The sequence below is a fragment of the Acinonyx jubatus genome, chromosome A3 (genome assembly GCF_027475565.1).
Source record: "Acinonyx jubatus isolate Ajub_Pintada_27869175 chromosome A3, VMU_Ajub_asm_v1.0, whole genome shotgun sequence".
NCBI classification, from domain to species: Eukaryota; Metazoa; Chordata; class Mammalia; order Carnivora; family Felidae; genus Acinonyx; species Acinonyx jubatus.
Window position 1 is genome coordinate 15,306,203 of NC_069388.1, and position 21,674 is coordinate 15,327,876.

The following is a 21,674-nucleotide window of genomic DNA, read 5'->3' on the forward strand; positions in this document are numbered from 1 at the left end:
CAAAAAATAGATAGAACCCAAATGTCCATCAGCTGATGAATGTATAAACAAAATGGACACCCAAAATGCATACAGCGAAATATTATTCAGCCATAAAAAGGAATGAAGTTCTGAGGCACGCTACACCATAGGTGAACCTTGAAAACATTGTGGTATGCAAAAGAAGCCAATCACAAAGGATTCATATGGTTCCATTTACATGAAAAGTCCAAAACAGGCAAATCTATCAGAAAGTAGGTTACTGGTTGCCTTAGACTTGGGGGTGAAGGGGTAGATGAATTGGACATGACGACTAAAGGAAGTGGGGTTTCATTTGGGGGTAATAATATTCTAAAATTGATCGTGGTGATGATTGCACAACTCGGAATACAATAAAAGCCACTGAACTGCACTCAACTTTAAATGGGTGAGTTATGTGCTAGTGAATTATTTCTCAGTAAAGTTGTTTTTATTTTTATTTTTTTCTCATTAAAATTGTTTTAATAATATTTGAGCCTCCAGAAACACTGAGAATGAAAGTTTTTTTCAGGCTTTCTGATAATGCTAAAATCTATGATCTATTTAATACCTGAGAAACATGTGTTAGGAGTCAAAATGTTTTTTAAGAAGTAAAACCTCAGAATAGTACTTTATTTTCACAGCCTGTTGTTACATACTGTAACTAAATATTAAAAAACAGTATCACATCAAATTCTCTTTTTAGCCTATCTATATAGAAGCAGTTTTGATAGTGCTTCTCATGCGTTTCCACCAAAGTAATCTTAACAGCTAAAAGTTGAAATCTTGGGGCGCCTGGGTGGCTCAGTCGGTTAAGCGTCCGACTTCGGCTCAGGTCATGATCTCACGGTCCATGGGTTCGGGCCCCGCGTCGGGCTCTGTGCTCACAGCTCAGAGCCTAGAGCCTGTTTCAGATTCTGTGTCTCCCTCTTTCTCTGAGCCTCCCCTGTTCATGCTCTCTCTCTGTCTCAAAAATAAATAAATGTTAAAAAAATTTTTTTTTTAAAGTTGAAATCTTAATTTTGATGGCCCCCTCTTTTCACTGTTTGGCAATATTCAAACAGGAATTTGGAGGTAACATATCAGAATCAGAATTCAAGTGACAGAGGATAGCTCAGATTGGAAATGATGGGAATTTGACCCACAGACAGACCCACAGGTGTGTAGAATTTGGGAGTAAAACTAGAGTTGATTTTATGAGGCACGGGTCTGAAACAAACCGGTCTGTGGAGAGAAAAAAACAGATAAACATCAAGTACAAACAAACTCCATGTCGATTTCAAAATATAAAGTCATATCTTGCTTTTGGGTAGAGGGAGTCACCAATACAAAGCTATCCAAGTCCTTGGATTAGTCAGTAGGCTTAATTAGTCAGTAGGCTTAATACAATCCAGTTTAAACGTCCAAGAGTGTGTGTGTGGTAGTTAAGTTGATTCTAAGGTTTATGCGGGACTAAACATATAGGAGTGTCTGGGAAATTAGTAAAGTTGTTTTTAGAGTCACCTCTGGGGCCCCTCGGTGCCTCGGTAGGTTGAGTGTGTGACTTGATCTCAGCTCAGGTCTTGATCTCAGGGTCATGAGTTCAAGCCACGTGTCAGGCTCTGCACTGGGTGTGAAGCCTACTTTAAAAAAAAAAAAAGTCACTTTCTCCTAGAAGACTTCCCCTCTGACGCCCCCTCCCCTAAATTTCTTCAACGCTGCTTTTATCAGCCCTGCATTTATAGGCAACATTGTGGGAAGGGATTGCCAGTTATCAATTACTGTGTAAGAAACCACTCCCAGGGGCGCCTGAATGGCTCAGTAGGTTGAGCATCCACTGCGGTCGTGATCTCACGTTTCCTGAGACGGAGCCCCACATTGGGCTGTGCACTGATGGTGTGAGCCTGCTTGAGATTCTCTCTCTCCCCCCTTCTCTCTACCTGTCCCCCACTTGTGTTCGTGCTCTCCCTCTCTCGAAATAAATAAATTAAAAACAAAAAACATTAAAAAAGAAAAAAGAAACCACTCCCAAAACCTAGTGACGTAAAACAGTGTTTGTTCTCTCTCATAAATCTACAATTTGAGCATGGGTTAGCAGGGAAGGCTCATCTCTTTCCCATGGTGTCAGCCAAGATCAGTCACCATTTGGATGGATTACGACCCAAAATGTCTCACCCACATGGCTGACAAGCTGGTGCTGGGGGTAGAGGGGCCTTCTCTGTTTTTGTTTTTGTATCTCCTCATAGATTAAAGGCTGGGTTCTGAACGATATTTGTGAGCGAGAGCCAGGAGGAAGCTGTATCCCTTTTAACAGCATAGCTTTGGAAGGTAGATAGAAATATTTCTACTGTTGAGGGGGCCCCAAAGTCCTGAGCAGTTTCAAAAGAGCCGACATAGACTCCATCTCTTGATGGGGAGTGGTAAAGTTCTGGAAGTGGGTGGGACTGGAAAGTGTTGTTTTCCTCATTTTTGGAAAATATAATTTGCCACAGGCATACTTGTCTGGTGTACCATTTAGAATATACCCACCTCCAAGCAACTGAAAAAAAAAAAAAACAAACCAACAACACCTAAATAGTGGCTTAAGGCACCACGCATTTGTTGTTTATTAAGGAGTCCAGAAGTCAGTAGTCCCAGGGTTGACTCAGTGGCTCAACAATGTCAATTTCATCTTTCCCCTCCCACCCTACTCAGTACGTTGGCTTTTCATACCTGTGCTTATTGCCTCACAACTGCAAAAATCAGTATATATCCAGGTGTATATCCTTAACCCAACAGTGCCCAAAGCAGAAAGAGAGCAATTATTTTGAAGTCCTGTACCTCTTACGTGGGAGGAAAAACTTTCTCACTAAACACTCAGCAAACATCCCATATCACTGACCGGATCAGGGTCATGTCCACCCCTGACCAATTACTGGTAAAAGGGAGAGAGAGTATTGATTCCCTTAAAGAAATATGATGCATCCCCTGGGCCAGGAGAATCTCAGGCGAAATTCAAACTTCTAGAAGCAAAGATGGAAGCTGTGGAGTAGATAAGCAGCTGTGTGTGTGCCGCCTCGAGTTTTCCCACCACACTAAGTGTTCGTTCTTTCTTCTTGTGTGGAGTCTGTGCTGGACTGAGGGGATTCATAGGCAACAGTCACTCCGCCCTCAAAGTTTACAGTCTGGTTGAGTTTACATAAATAATTGTAACTAAATTCCTGAGAGACCAGGTGTTTGTCAACAAGCCTTTATAACTGCAGGCTTGGTGCCAGATCCTATTGGGTCTTGTGGAGACAAAAATAAAGACCTAGCTCCTGCCTTTAACGACCTCAGTCTTTGAGAAAAACTGTAAACTTACAATCACAGAGTGTTAAGTGCTAAATAGGGGTAAACCCTGGTTGCAATAGGAGCAGAGGAGAAACAAGGTAAAAGAGGAGAGGAGGAAAGAAAGGCTTTCAGAGACGATGGTTGAGTCGATTATAGGTGGAGTCAGGACTGGGCAAGAGGAAGTGTTTGGAAAAGACGGAGGGGGGGGAGGGGGGCGGTGCATAAGCAAACGTTAGGAAGCAAGAGAAAAAGCTTAATGTCTGCAGGTAGCAACAAGCAATAAAAAACACTGGAGTATGAAGTGGGACATACAGTGAAGTCAGATGCGGCTGAAGATAAATAAGTTTAGGGAAAGATCCTCATCAACCTATCAGTCCATTCATTTATTAAATGATTATCTACACAGCACTAGGTACCAGCCACCCTCCAGCCTCGGTGCCTTGGCACTCTCTGCCTGGAACAGCACTCCCTAAATCTTCTCAGGCTTCAGCTCAATTAGTCCCTCAGAGACGTTTTCCCCACTTCCCTTACCTAAAGCAGCCCCCCACGTGGACACTTGGCTTTACATCACTGTTTTGCTTTCCTTCTAGCACTAATCACTTTATGAGATTATCATCTTCGTTTGCTCAAGAGTTAACAGCCTGCCAGTTGCCACTGGAATGTAAGCTCCTCGCGAGCAGGGCCCTGGCCCCTTTTCATCTTCTTCATCCACAGACCTTCAGCATCCCCAGGAACCCGGCGCAGCTCCGGGGACCCAAGCGCGCTTCACCGGGGACGTCCGCAGCTGAGCATGCGCAGAGGGCTTCTGGCGCGCGGCGCCCCGGCCCCGCCCCGTCCGTCCCGCCCCCTCACGGGCTGGTTGGCCGCGGGATCTAAGTCCTCGCCAGCGGGTGCTCCCGCTCGCTCGCAGTTGCGCACGCCTCAGCGCGGTAACTGACGCGTCCCCCGGTTCGCCGGCCCGGCCCCGGGATGGCCCCCAAGCTCTCAGACTCCGTGGAGGGGCTCCGCGCCGCCGGCAACCAGAGCTTCCGCAACGGCCAGTTCGCCGAGGCCGCGGCGCTGTACAGCCGCGCGCTGCGGGCGCTGGAGGCGCAAGGTACGACCCTGGCCCCCGTTTCTCCGCCAGGCCTGCCTCCCCCTCTCCGGTGTTTCCTCCCCCACGGCCCCGCGGCCTCCCAGACCTCTCTCGGCCCCCGACCCCCCGGGGCCTGCGTTCTCAGCGGTCGTCTGGCTCACCAGGGCCACCCGGCACCCTTCCCGCCCGCTCCCTGCTTTGGCATCCTGCGAGAGACTTTCTTAGCTCTTTCTTCGCCCGCCCCCCCCCACCCCCTTTTTTCCTAATGGTAATATGGTTTTGTTACTGGTTCTTTTTCACTTGCTGACATATCACAAACATATCTCCGTATTAATGGATGTTTGATCTCATGTTTTCTTGCTGTAAAAAAAAAAAAAAACAACAAACCCACAACCTTAAATTTATTTTCGTAACCATTTTTAAGCGCAGGTAAATTCACATTGTTGTGCAACAGATCACTAGAACTTTTTCATCTGCGACACTGAAACTCTACGCATTGAACACTGTCATCTTCCTTTCCTCCCCCTCAGCCCTTGGTTTCCACCTTTCTACTTCGTGTATCCTTGGTTTTGATTAGATACTTCAAATGAGTGAAGTCCTGTGGTATTTGTCTTTTGGGACTGGCTTATTTTGCTTAGCAGAATGGCCTCGAGGACGTTGCAATCGGTGTTGTAGCATGTAACAGAATTTCTTACTAACTTTTTAAGGCCATATAATTGCCATTGTGTGGATATTTCACATTTTCTTTATCCAGATGTAAACAAGGCCTGTCTGATCGCGATTAGGACTGCAAAGAAGACAAATACAGTGATGTGGTAAGGCAGGAGACTGGGGAGCTCCTTTAGAGTGGAAGGTCAAGGACAGCTTTGATGCAGTGACATTTGAAGTGACGTCTGAATGATGAGAAGAAGCCAGGTGCACAAACTTTTGGGTGCTGCGTGTTCCAGGTGGAGGAACTGTTCATTCCAAGGGCCCCAGATGAATAAGCACGGTGTGTTCCAGGCGCCACAGCATATAGTGAGCTGTGGAAGAACAGGAAGTGTTGAGGGCAGTTTGAGTGGCAGAGACTTACTGGCCTTATTTTACACAATAGGCTGTGGTAAGGAGTTTGGATTTTATTCCCTGATGGGAGGCTACTGGGAAGTTTTGCTTTAAATAGAGGTGTAGCATGGGCACCTGGGTGGCTCAGTCGGTTAAGCGTCCGACTTCGGCTCAGGTCATGATCTCGCGGTTCGTGAGTTCGAGCCCCGCATCGGGTTCTGTGCTGACAGCTCAGAGCCTGGAGCCTGCTTCCGATTCTGTGTCTCCTTCTCTCTCTGCCCCTTCCCTGCTCGTTCTCTGTCTCTTTTTCTCTCTCAAAAATAAACATTTAAAAATAACTTTTAATAGAGGTATAGCTTGTCCTTGTCCATTCTCCCAACCTCCAGCTCATGGGTGAGACACTTTGGAGAAGTGGTGAGCCTCATTCTACCAACCACAGCCCATTGCCCCAAACCTCTTCTCCAAAAGTGTCTTACCCGTGAGCCCTCATTTTCTGTAGGACCAATTTCCCTATGTCTTCCTCCTCTCCCTTTCTTGGCTGGTATTGGTTGAGTGCTTTACTGTGTGCCTGACATTACAGACGTCAATTCTTTGATCTTCATACAAACCTGTGGATAAGATACTTTCTAGATGAGGAGTCCAGAAGAATTACACAATAAAGACATGTCAGAGGCAGGATTTGAATATGGGTCTGATTTGCAAGTCCAAGTTTTGAGTCACTTTGCTAGACTTCTCCCCACATCTTCTCCAAATTCCAGTCTTTCTTGTTTGAACTTTTGCAGTTTGAAGCCACTCGTTTGCCCACCTCTTATTCTTCTAGAACACTCCTTTTTAGGCCCACCTTCTCATCTCAGCGTCACTCGATGAAGTCACGGATGAATCTGTGAGACTGCCATTTCTGCCTTTTTTTTTCATCCTACTCCAGCCGGCCTGGAAAAAAGCTGGTGCTTTTGTGTGGATTTATTCTGGATCCTTAGAAGGGCCTAGTGTCTGGATTTAGTAGGGGACCAGCGTTCGGTTCTGATCTTGCTGTTGATTGTCCAGATAATTTCTGGGCAAATCCCTGGATTTCTGTGATCCGTTTTGCGGCTCTTGAGAGGACAGCAGGGAGTAACCTAACAAAATGAACGCTTCCAGCAGGTCTGTGAAGTGGTATCTTCATGTGATAGTCACATGGGCACATTTGATCAGCGGGATTGAGTGGCGGGATTCTAGGTCCCAGTGCCCTTGCCACTGCCCCACTGCTGTTTCTGTGCGCTCCAGTGACTTGACGTGCACTACAAGTTGTGAGTAATTGTACTCTTCCCTTAAAGGCCAGGATATAGTTTACTTTTTTCTGTACTCTGCTGTCTCCCTCAGGGCCTGGCAAAATAAGGGCGGAAAAGTTATTATTTTATCAAGTTTGTCACCGTTGATGTTGAATGGAAGCTGTCATGCCTCAACGTGGAAACATACTTAATGGAGAAAAAGCAAATTGCTAAAGGATAGACAATAGCGTGCCACTTGGGAAAAGCTTAGGAATGCAGCTGTAATGGCAGCAGGCACACAGGCATGCAGGAGGATGTCACATCCCAACCTCAGGACTGTGCTGAGCGCTGGGCGTCTGAGGAGGGAGCAAGAGAGAAGGATGAGGTTGAGTGGAGCTTTGGCCGTATCAAAAATTCAAAAGGCTGGAAACAAATATAACATGTGCTAAGTCCAGTGGTGGATGTCAAGTACCTGTTACACTGTTTTCTTCTAGCTATTTCATAATTGTCAAAAGAGAGTTTGTTTCTAATTCTTTTGTGTATATACCCAGGATGGAATTACTGGGTCAGCACTTGGTAGTTTTCAGGGTTTTTCGTGTGTTTTCCATTATGGTCTATGCTAGTGGGTATAAAGCAGTTGAAAAATTATTTTAAAAATGGAAGTTGGGGTGCCTGGGTGGCTCGGTCGGTTAAGTGTCCGACTTTGACACAGGGCATGATCTCACGGATTGTGAGTTCAAGCCTCGAGTCAGGCTTTGTGCTGACAGCACGGAGCCTGGAGCCTGCTTTGGATTCTGTGTCTGTCTCTCTCCTTCTCTCTCTCTGTCTTTCTCTCTCTCTACCCCTCCCCTGCTCCTGTTCTGTGCGTGTGTGTGTGTCTCAAAAATAAACATTTAAAAAAATGAAAGTCATTGTGGCCACATAATAAAAGACATAGGCTTCTGAGATTCCTGAGGATAAGGACTGCCTTTAGGGAAGTGCCTCATAATTCTCCCTCTGGGCTTCTTGATCAGGCTCGTTGGTAGCTCGAATCCTTCCTTTGATTGAGTTCTGCTTAATCCTGCCACACCCAGAGGACTTTTCCCTGGCAAAGTCCTGTCTGATTTGACCAGGTGGAATTACTCTTGTCTTTTATGTCCCCACGACCCTTGTTCAGTCTATGTATCACATTTTTTCTTTTCTTCTTTAGGAACGCTTTTATTGGGTTTACGTGATTTTTGTAATAAAATTCTCACACACACACGTGTAGTTACAGCATGGACTTCTCTGAGCAGAAGGCAGCTATTTCGTGTCTTGTCTCTTGGCTGGTCCCAAGTTCAGTGCTGGAGAAGAGGTTTGGGGCAACGGGCTGTGGTTGGTAGAATGAGGCTCACCCTCCCTGTGAGTGGCAGGAAGCCTCCCGTTCTGGCTCCACGTGAGAATGACAAACCCGGCAGCCCATCAGACCAACAAGCCTGATCAGGACTCATATGAAATACATCTCAGAGCCCCAGGGCATCCATTTCCCACCCTGTTAATCTCCTGCTGTCTGCTTCCCCCTGGGCAGGTTCTTCGAACCCTGGAGAAGAAAGTATTCTCTACTCTAACCGTGCAGTGTGCCACTTAAAGGATGGCAACTGCAAGGACTGCATCAAGGATTGCACTTTGTAAGTGGGCAGGGGTGACCTTGGGGGCCTGGGGGTCTCAGGAGAGGAGGCTGGGTTTATCTGGCCTGTGTTACTGTTTGGGCCGATCCCACCAGTTACAGCCATGCCAGATAATTCAGAAGCAACCGCTGGGTCACTGAGGATAGGAGGCTCTACTTGGTCCTCGTGGCCCCTGACTTGTGTCTTTGGAGTGTGCCGAAAAAGGAGTAGGGTGGGAAGTTAGAGGTGGGCCTTAAAGGCCTTTGAGGTTTGGGACCTGAGGGTGAGATTGAGCTGCAGACTGGTGACTGGCTTGCCCAGGATTTTTCTGCGGTGGATGTGTGTGGAAGCAAGGGAGGGAAAGAAAGAGGGATAGAGGTTAGTGAATGGTCTCAAAAGAAACTAAGAGGTATTCATTGGTGACCAGGGGTAAAGGATGTTAAACATTAAACAGTTTTTCATACTTCTTTCTTCTCCGAGCTAGTCTGACCCTGCCTTCTTTCCTCCTCACTGAACTAGCACATGGGACTTCATGTTCTCAGATCCTGTGTCCTGTGGTATTGCCTTAGACTCATGCCCTGGTGATAGGTGGGAGAGGAGGAGAGGTGAGCAGGCTCATGGAGCCTGTGCTAAGGTCATTTGTACCAGGCCCGTGCTAGGTTTCCTTCTGGGAGTGCTCATGACCACTCTGTGGGGTAAGTTTACCACCCTGCCCAGGCTAGCACTGGGTTGCAGGGGACCGAGACGGTAAAGTGACCTGCCTGGGGTCACGTGGTTGGTGGCAGAGGTAGAATTCCAACACCGCTCCCCATCTGACTCCAGAGCCTGTTTTCCCACCAGGTCAGCCTCTGCAGAAACACATCGAAGAATGAGAACTACAAGGCACTTGTGCTTGACTTGGGGTGGGGTTGCAGGGTGGATTGCAACCATGAAAACTGATGGACGGGCACACAGATTTCACAGTACGAGTGGCCTTCTGTCCATCAGCCCTTCTCCACCTCAGTCCAAGTTCGAAAGTCCCTCCTCTAAGGTTTGACATTTTAGCAGTGTCTCTACCAGATGTGACCTCCTGTATACTGAATGCTGCACATGACCCTGCCTGGAAGGAGCTGCAGGGGAGCCCTGGTGACTCAGCAGCCAGATGACATTTGTGCCTCCTGCCCTAGAGCACTGGCCCTGGTTCCCTTCAGCCTGAAGCCCCTGCTGCGGCGAGCGTCCGCCTACGAGGCTCTGGAGAAGTACCCCCTGGCCTATGTCGACTACAAGACCGCACTGCAGATTGATGACCGCGTGACGTCGGCCTTGGAAGGCATCAACAGGTGAGCCTGAGCCACCGCCCGCAGTCTCTCTGGGACTCCCTGTCCTCCGGATGCACTTGGGGCCACTGCTTTGGGCATCTCCTGGGGGTCCCTTTGGGCTAGGCTTAGAAACTCCTAATGAGCACGTGGGGAAAGCGCAGGAGGAGAGTCAGCTGTCGTGTTTAGCAGGTGTGTTCGGGGTCAGACTTAGAGGACTGGCGGATTGATTCCCTAGCTGCTCCGAGTCATTCACCCTGTAACCACTTACTGAGCTCTGTTGGAAGGATCGTGCCAGGTTCGGTGGGGAAGACCGCAGTAACAACCAGGTACAGATCCCACTTGCTCCGCAGACCTACCTAGAGCAGGGAAAGTAAGACAGGGGCACAGGCAGCCGCAGCACAAGGCGGCGGGTGGTGTTCGCGGGGATGGTTCTGTATGTTGTATTGTGACCCCTTCAGGTGGTCCGTTGGGCAGCACTGCTTTCTGGGCTTCTGAGTGGTTGTACCACACGGATACCCTCATTTGTGTGCCTGAGCATGTTTCCCCTCTTTGCACGGGCTGCTAGAAAGCCGAACATGACACCGTAGCAAACCCTTCACAGGACTTCATGGTATGTATTTAGTGCGTCATTTTTAGCTTCACTCGTTTTCTCTCTGCCTCCTTTTAGTTTCTGTCCTTCAACAGAATCTGCCACTCGTGTGCCTGTCTTTGCCCTAGGGCCTGGGCTGATGCCTGACACATAGCTCTTGCTGCCGTAATGGAGCCCCCAGTCTCATGGCGAACCCCAGTAGTAGCCAAGTGCACCCGTGTATGTCGAGTGCTGTGGTAGGCGGCGGCCCAGGGGGCTGTAGGGGCAGAAAGGGGCACCTGACCAGCCAGGGGGAGGGAGGAGACTGGTCAGGACTTTCCAGAGGAGGCGAGCCGTGGCTGAGAAATGAATAGAAATCCGGGATCGGGGCAGCCACAAGACTGCCTGCGCAGGGTGAGCGAGGATGATGGATTCCAGGAATTGCGAGAAGTCCCATTTTGCTTGGCACTGCTGGTGAGGAGCTCAGCTCGGGCGGGTGAGGTGAGACCAGATCACACGGGGCCTGGCACTCAGGGGCCTGGACCTAATCCAGGCATGGTGAGGCTTTGTGAAAGGGGCTTTAGCAGGGGGACAGCGGGAGCAGATTTGAGAGAAAAGCTGATTAGCTTCCGTGCTGAGGGATGACACGAAGGAGAGCAGGGTAGGAAGGGCCCAGCAGTAACTCAGAAGAGACAGTAGGGATAGTGGAAGGAGGACAGTGGGACCAGTTCTGGGGACATTTGGGTAGTAGTTCAGTGAGATTTGGTGTTAGGAGGGTGGTGAGAGGGAAGAATAGAAGAGACATCCCGGAGGCTGACAGGTTGCATGGGAGGGGACCCGAGACGGGAGATGTAAGGACAGTGGTTGGGGGCAAAGGAGAAGAATACAGGGCAGACATTTGGATTCAGAGGTCATCGGCGTCGAGGTGGATTGAGGTTGTGGGAGAGAAGAAGACCCCCACGGCAAGTGAGCTGGGGGGAGAGGATGGAGCTTTGAAAATCGCAGCATTTGAGGGACTTCCAGGAGAACAGCAGCTGGAGGGTCGGAGGGAACTTGGAGCATTTCGGGAGAAAGTGTTTCCAGAAGGACGAAGACATCCTTCCTGTCGGGTGTTGCAGGGAGCTTACGCGGACTTGTGGGTTTAAGAATGAAGTCACTGGTGGATGTGACAGCAGCAGTTCAAGAGGTCTGGCTGAGGAGAGGCAGAGGAGTCCAGCTGTGCAGTCAGAGTGGGGCCTCCAGGCGGCCCTCCGGGCACGGAGAAAGGTTGAAGCTGTAGAAGAGGTGCTGGCCGTGGTTGCTGCTAGAGGCAGGGCGAGGGGAGACCCGGAGCTTCAGTGGAGAGGTTGGCCTCGTCACTTCTTCATTTGTGACAGGAGAGAAATGGGAAGGGTCAGGTGCCCTTGCAGGTGGGTTTGCATTTTCAGGATGGGGACGTTTGCCCCGAAGAAGGAGGAGGGTGAGGGAGTCGGGCCAAGGAGGGTGGAGGTTTGAAACAGCCGTGCCAATCAGAGTCCAAGGACATGAGTTTGCAGTGATGCCGGCCTGTGACGCTTTCATTCTAGTCACACTGCCTCTAGGAGGCAGTCGTTGGAGCCGAAAAAGCACACAGTTGGCTCTGTTCGCTGGTTGAGCACATACAAGATGGATGAGGTCCCCGAGCAGCATTTGAAGCAAGTTAGCTGGGCCAGAAGGGGGAGATGGGGAACGGGAGGTGGAAGAGATTGTTCTGGGTAGAGGGAAGAGCGTGTGCAAAGCCTGGATCATACGGATCAAGAGGGAACGTGCCACACGGCAAAAGTGGAGAGGCGGGAAGGGACCAGGTGTCAGGCCCCGTCAGCGCAGGGAAACGGGAACCACTGAAGGGTTTTAAAATGAGAGAATGACAGAAGATTTGCACTTTTGAAAAATCCAACGTCAGGTGCTTGCGTGGCCTTGTCATAGATCCATTAGGAAGATATAAAACATTTCCTTTCTTGGGGCATGTGTGGTCCTCTGGGGATAAGGTGGAGTACGCTTCACGAGCAGCGGTCACCACTTTGAAGTTAATGTAGATGAGTAATGTCATGGCAGCAGGGGGTACTGTCGTGTGCAGACTTCTGTCCCTTTCCCGCTGTGTGTTAGAAGGCCAGGAAGAGATGGTGGCTCTCGTACACCCGCTTTGGATTTATGAGAGGAGGAATATCTTCCGGACCCAGCTGGAAACCTCCCTGTAATTCTGTCTGCCTTTCCAGGATGAGCAGAGCTCTCATGGACTCACTTGGGCCCGAGTGGCGCCTGAAGCTGCCCTTGACCCCCTTGGTGCCTGTTTCGGCTCAGAAGAGGTGGGAGTCCTTGCCCCCCGAATGCCACAGAGAAAGAGCTAAAAGCAAATTCAGAGAAACCACAACGGCAAAGAGCAGAGGTAAGTTGTGACTTGCCGCCCGGAGTGGCATAGTCTCCCCGTAGCCACTTTCTGTAGAGTAATCCTATAAAAATTAGCCTTGGTTAAACTGCGCTATAAAAAGTATCTAAAAGAAAAAATACAAAACGAAAAGTCCTAACCTCTTAGAGACTGAGGTGATGAGAAAGCCCACCCACCGCTGTACGGGTGAAGCAATAGAAGACGCCTGCAACTCCCAGCCTGGTGCGTCGGTGTACGTACGGCATTGGTTCCTCTGGCGGCGCTGGGGATGGATCGTCCAGGGTGTTTCGGTAGCAAGAGCAGAAGACTCAGCGTGGTGAAAACAACAAAGAGAACGTACTGGCTCATGAAACTGAGAAGTTCAGAGTTCAGGTTCAGGCAGGGTTTGCTCCAGCCGCTCACAACATTCTCAGACTCTGAGTCCATTCCTCCGTGCTCTGTCAGCTCTCTCCTCTGGTGTGTTGGCTTTGTCTTGGGGCAGTCATCCCTCCTAGTAGTGAAGCGGCTGTAGCAGTTCCTGGCCTCATGTCCATATGCCGTGCCTCATGGCTCAGAGGAAGAGAAGAAGGTTGGTTTCTTCTTCCAATAGCCCCCGAAGAAGGAGAGAGTGTCTTTCCTTTAAATCCCTAGGTCACATGTTTTCTCAATGATTCCGGCCCATTTGGTCACAGGCTATTGTCTGAATTAGTCACTGTGACCAGGGGCTGAGATTTTGTGATGAGCTCCACCGTAAGCCATCTGTCCCACCTTCTTAACTAGAGGGTGATGCTTCCCCAAGAACGAACACACACCCACACGCGTGCAAGGAGTCCCTGGAGGATGAATAAGAGAAGGGAGATGAAAGTCAGGTAACCCAAAGACGGGAGACTGAGTAAGAGGCCATTTTTGAGGCACAGACAGGCTCACCAGTGCTCCAGGGGCCTCAGGTGGGCCCAGCAAGCTAGGTGGTGAGGGGAGGAGGTGCAGCAGGTGTGCCGGCTGGAGCCCAGCCATGGGTGTCAGGGGAGGGCAGAGTTAACTCCCCTTCCCAGGAGGGAACCTATCTGACCATGGGTAGCACTCACTCTGGTTTGTGGAAACCTGCTAAGTGTCCCCTGTTCTTCTCCGGAATGAAAATGTGGGGTGCTGATGAACTAGATGGCTTCAGAGCACCTACCATTAATTTCCTTCTTTCAGAGCCACTGAGCCATATGTTTTGCAGGTGCTGTGCTAGGCGGTGTGACATAGAGAAGGCAGGCAGTCTCGGCCCTCAGGCAGCTCTCAGTCTGATGAGACTGGGACACATAAACAGCATTTTAAAATACAGGAGGAAAGGGGTGCCTGGCTGGCTCAGTCTGTGGAGCACATGACTCTTGATCTCAGGGTTGTAGGTTCAAGCCCCACACTGGCGGTAGAGCCTACTTAAAAAAAAGAAAATACAGGAGGAAGAATAAGTGCTTTAGAGTCTTTAGTATCTGGGGAGTTCAAAACGTGAACTAACGTGTGCACTGAGGGGTTTGGGGAATGGCTTCTGGGGGAGGTGCCAGAGAACGTGAGAGAATGCAGCCTGTGGGCATCGCAGGTGAACAGTGGGAATCCGCATGCCTGCAGCGTGCTGTGTCGCAGAGCCGAGGTCAGGATGAAGACGTGTGTATGCGGCAGCCCATTGGCTCTGCTTCTAGAGAACCTCATGCGTGTGCGCAGAGGAGACGTGTTCAAGAATGTTTGCAGCAGCAAAAAACACAACCGGAAAACAACCCAAATCTGTAAATAGAACAGATAAATCAGTTGTACCACAGCAGTGAGAGTGAATGAACTCCAGGCATCGACATCAACACAGGTGAATCTCAGGATCACGTTGGTGAGGGGAGAAGACAAAACCAGATCAAAGAAGCATAGTTAGAATAGTTTATTCTTTTATACGAAGTTTAAAAACAAAATAAACAGCAAATGGTTTATAGAAACTGTTGTATATAGTTAACCTACCAAGAAAAAAGCGGGGGAAGGGAGCACAGGATTGGCGATAATGGTTTCCTCCAGGAGTAGATTGATTTGGGGAGGGGGCCCCACAGGGCTTTAAAGGTCCCAGTGAATGTTCTGTTTCTTAAGGTGAGGGATAAGTTCAAGGGTGTTAGTTCAGTTCCTAAAACCTTACCTGTGCCATACATATCCAGTATTTTATAAAGGTAGTTTTTAAAAATGACAAAAACAGGTGAAATGGGAGTGAGGTCTGGAACGACGATGTGGGGCTGCTCAGTGAAGGGCCGGAAAGCCAAGTGAGCAGCTTGCATTTCACCTTGTCTCCCTGTCAGGGCGGGAGTGGGGAAGCTGCACCCACTTCGTGAGGGAGGATGCAGGCCCAGGCCAAAGCCATCGTGAAGACTGGCGGGCTCTTCTGCCCTTTTCTGAGGCCTGGGAGCTATACCCTTTTTTTCTCAGATGCTTGCTTATTTAAATCTCATTTACTTACTCTCCTGCTTTAAGTTTATAGGATGTTCTGCATGCTCAAATTTCGTCCTAAACTAGCCACGTGTGGGGCAGGTAGTGCCCCGGTGGATGGAGAGACTAAGGTCCAGAAGACTTGGGCCCCACGAGATCCCCAGCTCCTAAGTGGCAGCACCGGGACTAGAACCCGAGTTCTGTCTATTCTTATGTGCATGTCTAAGTATGTTTGTATGGGAGTCCCCAACCTCCTATGACTGAAAAATTGTTTAATTTCCCAGAAGCCACATGGGGGACTCCTTCATCAGGGAGGCTGCTTTAGGGCAGCGTAGGGATCTTGGCCGGGGGGGGGGGGGGGTGGGGAGGACAGTGGGGGAGGGTGGCAGATGACTTGGAAGAGACGGGGCTGGTGAGGCCTCGTGGGTCTCGCTTGGGCACCCGCTCCATGGCTTTTTCCTCTTCTGAATTTGTATCTAGTGCCTTCTGCTGGGGATGTGGAGAGAGCCAGAGTTCTGAAGGAAGAAGGCAATGAGCTTGTAAAGAAGGGAAACCATAAGAAAGCTATTGAGAAGTACAGTGAAAGCCTCTCATTTAGTGACGTGGAGTCTGCCACATACAGCAACAGGTATCTTCCATGTAGCTGCTGGCCCGGGGGATTTTAGGACATTGGATACTGTTCCAGAGTCTTCTCTCAGACTGGGGTGGGCTCTTCATTCCTAGCGTTTTGGTCAGCATGTTGTAGCTCCAAACCTACCTTCACACGGGTTTTGGTCACCGTGAGGCATATGTTGCCCGTGGCATCTGCTACCTTAGAGGAATAGAAAGAGCGGTGCCAGTGTGGAGCCTGGGCTTTGTCGGGCCTTCTCCCCCTCAGATTTTCCTGAACCACCCAAATAAGCACACTCCGAAAGTAAAAGCCTCAATACATGTCTCTCCGCCTTCCCCCTTCCCCCTAGCCCCATGGCTTCTCTAAGCCCCTCCGGTTAGAAGTGTTGGCACTGTCCCAGCCCTAGGGCACGACCCAGGCTGTGGACTAATGGTCACCTGGCCCAGGAGCAAGAGAGAAGGTCTTGCCTGAAGGGTTTGACCTGTGGGTGGCGCTGTTGAGCACTCTGCACCATGAACTGCTGTCTGTGGCTGGTGCTTCTTTCCACCCACAGTGAGGACACCATCCCTTTTATTGTGTGGGAGTCACTGCTTTGCAGCACACTCCCGACGTATTGGTAGGTGGTCTTCCCCTGTAAAGTCAAGAAATCAGAGGCTCAGAGCAGAAAGGGCTTTACCTCAGCTCACCCAGCCATTAAATGGTGGAGACAGAATTAGAACCTGGCTCCGATGAGATCTTTCTATTAGTTTTACTGTCAGAAGTTGAAATATTCAGCAAGGGACCATATCTGAGCCAATCATTTGTCATAAAAGATTTACGATAAAATGTTGTGAATCTGTTTCTCCTCTCCTGCTCACATACACATGTTACTCTTGTTCAAAAACCTTGGATCGGGGTACCTGGGTGGCTCAGTCGGTTAAGCATCTGACTCTTGGTTTTGGCTCAGGCCACGATCTCACGGTTTGTAAGTTTGAGCCCCAAATTGGGCTCTGTGCTGACAGTGCAGAGCCTGCTTGAGAATCTTTCTCTCTCTCTCTCTGCCCCTCCCCTGCTCACCTCTCTCCCTCTCTCAAAAATCAACATTTAAAAAAATAAAAACCTTGGCTCTACTGTAGTGTCTCCATTCCCTATGCAAAATTCTTGGGATAAAAGGCATTCCAGGTTTGAGTCAGGTGACATGGTCCGTATACCGAATCACATAATGCTCGCACAGAGTCTGGGGCAGCTTGCTGAAACTCGCTGTTAACATTTCTGCCGTGAAACATAGCAGAATTCCACTTGTCACGGGGCGGTGTTAAAGAATGACCAAGTAGCCTCACGTCCATGCAGGTCAGGTTTCGGTGTCAAATGAGGTGAAAAGAGAACTTACAAAAGAGTGGATTTGGGGCTTTGGCCCTGTGGTTTTACTGGCTGATTGGACCAGGGGTGCCTGGTGCCTCAGCCTGCCCGGCTCACCTGGAAGAAAGGGCTGCTGCCTGCTGTTCTGTGTTGACGCAGTGGCAGCTTGATTCCTCTATCTCTGGGCCTGCCTGACTCGCTGACCTCATCCTGCTAGAGACTCCTGCCAGCCTGTTTTCCTGGAGTTTTACCACTTCGGGGACAATGTTTTGTTTTGTTTAAATACAGTTTTCATGCAAGTGTGTCCATGCCACACTGTTTCAATTATTACTGCTTTATAATATCTTGTAGGGCTAGTCTTTTCCTTATTCTTCTTACTCAGAGCATCACTGACTGTTTTCCCAGGTTCGTTCTGGCTAAACCTTAGGATCATCTTGACAGACTCCAGAAAGTATCTTGGTGCGCTTTTGGTTATGGTTACGTGGAATTTATAAATTTGTAAATTTATTTATTTTTTTAAATGTTTATTTTTGAAGGAGAGAGAGACAGAGTGTGAGTGGGGGAGGGGTAGAGAGTGAGGGAGACACAGAATCCAAAGCAGGCTCCAGGCCCTGAGCTGTCAGCACAGAGCCTGATGTGGGGCTCGAACTCACAAACCGCCAGATCATGACCTGAGCCGAAGTCAGACGCTCAACCGACCGAGCCACCCAGGCGCCCACGAATTTATAAATTTAATTTAGAGGTGCCTGGGTGGCTCAGTTGGTTAAGCGTCTGACTCTTGATTTTGCCTCAGGCCATGATCTCCTGGTTCGTGGGTTCAAGCCCTGCCTTTGGCTCTGCACTGTTAGTGCAGAGCCTGCTTGGGATATTCTCTCTCTCTCTCTCTCTCTCTCTCTCTCTCTCTCTCTCTCTCAAAAATAAACAAAATTAAAGAATTTTTAACTTAGAGGACTGTGGGACACCTGAGTGGCTCAGTTGGTTAAACGTCCAACTCTTGATTTCAGCTCAGTCATGATCCAATGGTTGTGGGATCGAGCCTCGCGTTGGGCTCCGTGCTGACCTTGTGAAGCTTGCATGGGATTCTCTCTCTCCCTATCAGCCCCTCTCCCGCTCACGCTATCTCTCTCAAATAAAAATTTAGAGGACTGATAACTTTATATTTTATATTTACGAATTTTCCATCCACTGAGACTGAAATTATACCTCATCCCAGATGCTTTTTTTTTTTTTTTTTTTTTTTTTTTTGGAGAGAGAGTGCATAAGTGAACAAGAAACAGAGAGAAGTGGGGCTCCCCCAAGGCAGGGCTTGAACTCATGAACCGTGAGATCATGACCTGAGCCAAAGTCAGACACTTAACTGACTGAGCCACCCAGCCACCCCCCAGATGCCATTTTAATGCTCTACCATGCCCTTTCCTCTCTACTGGTCAGTCCCCAAACCTACCTGAATCAGAGGGGAGAGAACATAGGACTCCTTCAGTGGGAAGAATGACAATTTGTGCCTGCTTTTATTAACAACAAAAAAAATTTTTTTAATGTTTATTTTTGAAGAGAGACAGCATGTGAGCTGGGAAGGGGCAGAGAGAGAGAGGGAGACACAGAATCTGAAGCAGGCTCCAGGCTCTGAGCGGTCAGCACAGAGCCCGACGTGGGGCTTGAACACGCAAACCATGAGATCATGACCTGAACTGAAGTCAGATGCTTAACTGACTGAGCCACCCAAGCACCCCTGTTGTGCCGGCTTTTAAATTGGTATGCTGGGGGGCAGGGGGGTCTGGCTGTCTCTGCCAGCGGAGCATGGCGCTCTGGCTCTCAATTTCATATGTTCAGGTTCCATTGCTGGGCACAGAGGTTACTTTAAAAAAATTGGTACAAGGGGGAACTTTTTCTAATTTATAAATCCATGCAGTCTCAGTAAAAACATTAGAGTTTTTTTAATTCACGATAATGATTCTGAAGTTTGTCAGGAAAAAAATGAGAATAGCAGCCTACGAGAATTTAGCATATGATAAAGTGTAGGGAAAAGAGGGATTTTCCAATGAGTAGTGTTGGGTTGACTGGATAGGAGTTAAAAATAAGCCTGAATCCCTACCTCACTCCTTATTAAAATAAATCCTAAGTGGACCACGGTTTCAAATGTGGAAAGTAAAAATTATGTTCTAGAAGAATGCGTGGGTTAATTATTTTGCAGTGTGGAATGTATTATAGAGCTAGGGAATGGGGAGGTGGGACCACAGAGGTCATTAAAGGTAAATTTTATTTCATAAGGTTAAAAAGTCTTATGTAAAGACACGGAGCTTTGCCCATATTTAAAGCAACTACGTTAAAATAGTGAGACACTGTTTTCTTCCAATATTAAGTTAAAGGTTGAGACCCAGGATTAGTTCACTTACAGGAAAATAGGCTCTATCAATAACTGGTTGTACGAGAGCAGCTCTTTTGGAGAACATTTTTGGCAGTAAGAGTCAAGATTTTAAATGCGTGTATCTGTTGACCCATCTGTCCCTCGCGATAGGCGCTAAGCTTTATGCACAAGGATGCTCATGGCAGCACCTTGTGTTTACAAACTAGAAGAAATGAAAAAGATCTGTAGTTAAGGAATTGGTAAAATAACTTATGGTTCATCCAACTAAGCAAATACTCTATTCTCACTGAAAATAGCAAATGAGTTCCAAGACACTTGTTTTTCATGACCGTCCTTGGGGAAAATAATTGAAAATGGATGAAGATATACATACTTCTTTCCCCGTAGGTGTAGAGCGTCTTGTTGTATGATGTATGCAACTGTTTTTTCCCATGAGTGTGAAAATTTTCACAATATCAGTTGAAAGAACTGGACACCGGACACCCGCATACCTACCGTCGATTCCTCATTAACGTTTTGTCACATTTGTTTTATCGCTGTTTAGCTATCGATTGTTCTTAGTTTAGGCGCATTTCAGGGTGAGCTGGAGGCATCTTTACTTCTCACTGCTAACACGTCTGCATGCATATCCTCGGAGTCCAGTATTTAAGGTAGATGAATTTTTAATCCATCGAGGGGGAGGTTTCAGGATCCTTTTCTTGATGTGAAAAGAGCACAGGACGGGAGCGTGAAGTAGACCAAGTGATGACTGGATGTGGTTAGGGGGTGGATACCTGCACACCGGGCTCCCATCCGGACTCTGCCTTAGGCTGGCACTGGTGCGTGCACGGGGCCCCTGGCCCCTCTGAGCCGAGCCGGTGGTTTGCTTCGAGGGTGAGGAAGCTAAAAAGTATGCAGCACAGAGCAGGTGTTCGGCGAGTCCGAGTCCGAGGTCAGCCCTCAAACCTCCTTGTGGCTGGTGGGTGGCCTCCAAGCAGTGATTGAAACCTCCAAACGGTCTTTCCCCATCAGAGCGCTCTGCCATTTGGTTCTGAAGCAGTACAAGGAAGCAGTGAAGGATTGCACAGAAGCCCTCAGGCTGGATGGAAGGAACGTGAAGGCGTTCTACAGGCGAGCTCAAGCCTACAAGGCACTCAAGGTAAGAAGACCCTGACTGAAAGGGACCGTCCGAGACGTCTGTGCTGGTGGCAGTCCTCCCAGAGCAGGGCGAGGTGGTGCCACGTCCCTTCTCCTGGGGCCCCCACGTGGCTCAGGGCAGGCCTGCCGTCTCCACTTCATCTCGCCTCCATCAGGGCCTCATCCTCACCCCCTGCTCTCTTCTCTCAGGACTATAAATCCAGCTTTGAAGACATCAGTTGTCTCCTGCAACTTGAGCCCAGGAACGGCCCTGCCCAGAAGTTGCAGCAGGAAGTTAACCAGAGCTTAAACTAAACACCCAGAAGGGCAGCGGGAAACCTCTGCCTGAGCTCCCTTCTCCGTGCCTGCTCCTGGGACCTCGCCTGCCCCAGAGTGAGCTCTGAAGCAACTCAGAGGTGATGACTTCCCACCTTCTAAGAGGCTTGGCTCGTTCAAATTAAGCCCAGTGTAGTAAAAAACCAAAAACGATGTTTTGCTGGAATGGTCCCCACTAGAGCCCTGTTGTCCCCCCCGCCCCCCCCCCCCCCCCCCCCCGCCAGCTAGCAGGACGGCAGAAACAGGTCCTCCTCGGCAGAGCAGTTGGCTCTGTCCCCGCCCCAAGCATACTACCGACCGCTGCCCTTGTAGCTTCTTCACCAGACCCATCTCACTGTGGTTCATCTGAGCAAACCGAGCTCCGGGGTGGGGGCGGGTGAGGGATAAACCAGAAGACCCCGGCCCACCTACACCCAAAGCAGCCTGTTGAGCTGGTTCTCCAGGGCTGCCGTGCCCACCCCATCCTTGGCAGAGTCCCCTGTGTTCTGAGCCCCAGTGCCTTTTGGCTGGGCCCTCCTCTGGTGGGGATGTGGAATCCTGACCCGGGGGTGGCTTTGCCTGTGGCTCTGTGCTGCTGCACCTGCACGGAGGTGCCTGAGGTGCTTGAAGAGTCCAGGGGTGAGGGCACTTCCAGAGGTGGGCCTTTCCAAGAGAGAAAGCCCTTCTCGAAGGCAGTGTTCTTCCAGTTTGGGCAGAGACTTCCTTTTGACCTCAACAGTGGCCCCCTCCAAGCTTCTTGGTTCTTTGTAATACAAACTTAATTTGAACTAAACTGACTGATGTCCAACTGTGTATTTGAGCTTTTGCATTAAACATCTTTCTTGTACAAGAAAGGTGTGCTGTGCTTATGTTTGTGCTTTTTCTGCTCTGTGCTTTGAACTTTGCAATAATAAAAGCCACTGCCTGTTCAGCACTCATCCACTCACTGAACACACTTCCTGGAGTATC

At 49.1% G+C, this 21,674-nt stretch overlaps 1 protein-coding gene across 1 annotated transcript; it reads left to right on the forward strand.

Annotated features, from left to right (window-relative positions):
- Positions 1 to 4,122: 4,122 nt before the first annotated feature.
- TOMM34 (translocase of outer mitochondrial membrane 34) lies at positions 4,123 to 21,559 on the forward strand. The gene is made up of 7 exons (XM_027070185.2): positions 4,123 to 4,381; positions 8,195 to 8,294; positions 9,440 to 9,592; positions 12,374 to 12,543; positions 15,442 to 15,589; positions 20,286 to 20,412; positions 20,601 to 21,559. The coding sequence occupies exons 1-7, from the start codon at positions 4,255 to 4,257 to the stop codon at positions 20,703 to 20,705; spliced, it is 930 nt and encodes a 309-aa protein (XP_026925986.2). The 5' UTR covers positions 4,123 to 4,254; the 3' UTR covers positions 20,706 to 21,559.
- The last annotated feature ends 115 nt before the right edge of the window (positions 21,560 to 21,674 follow it).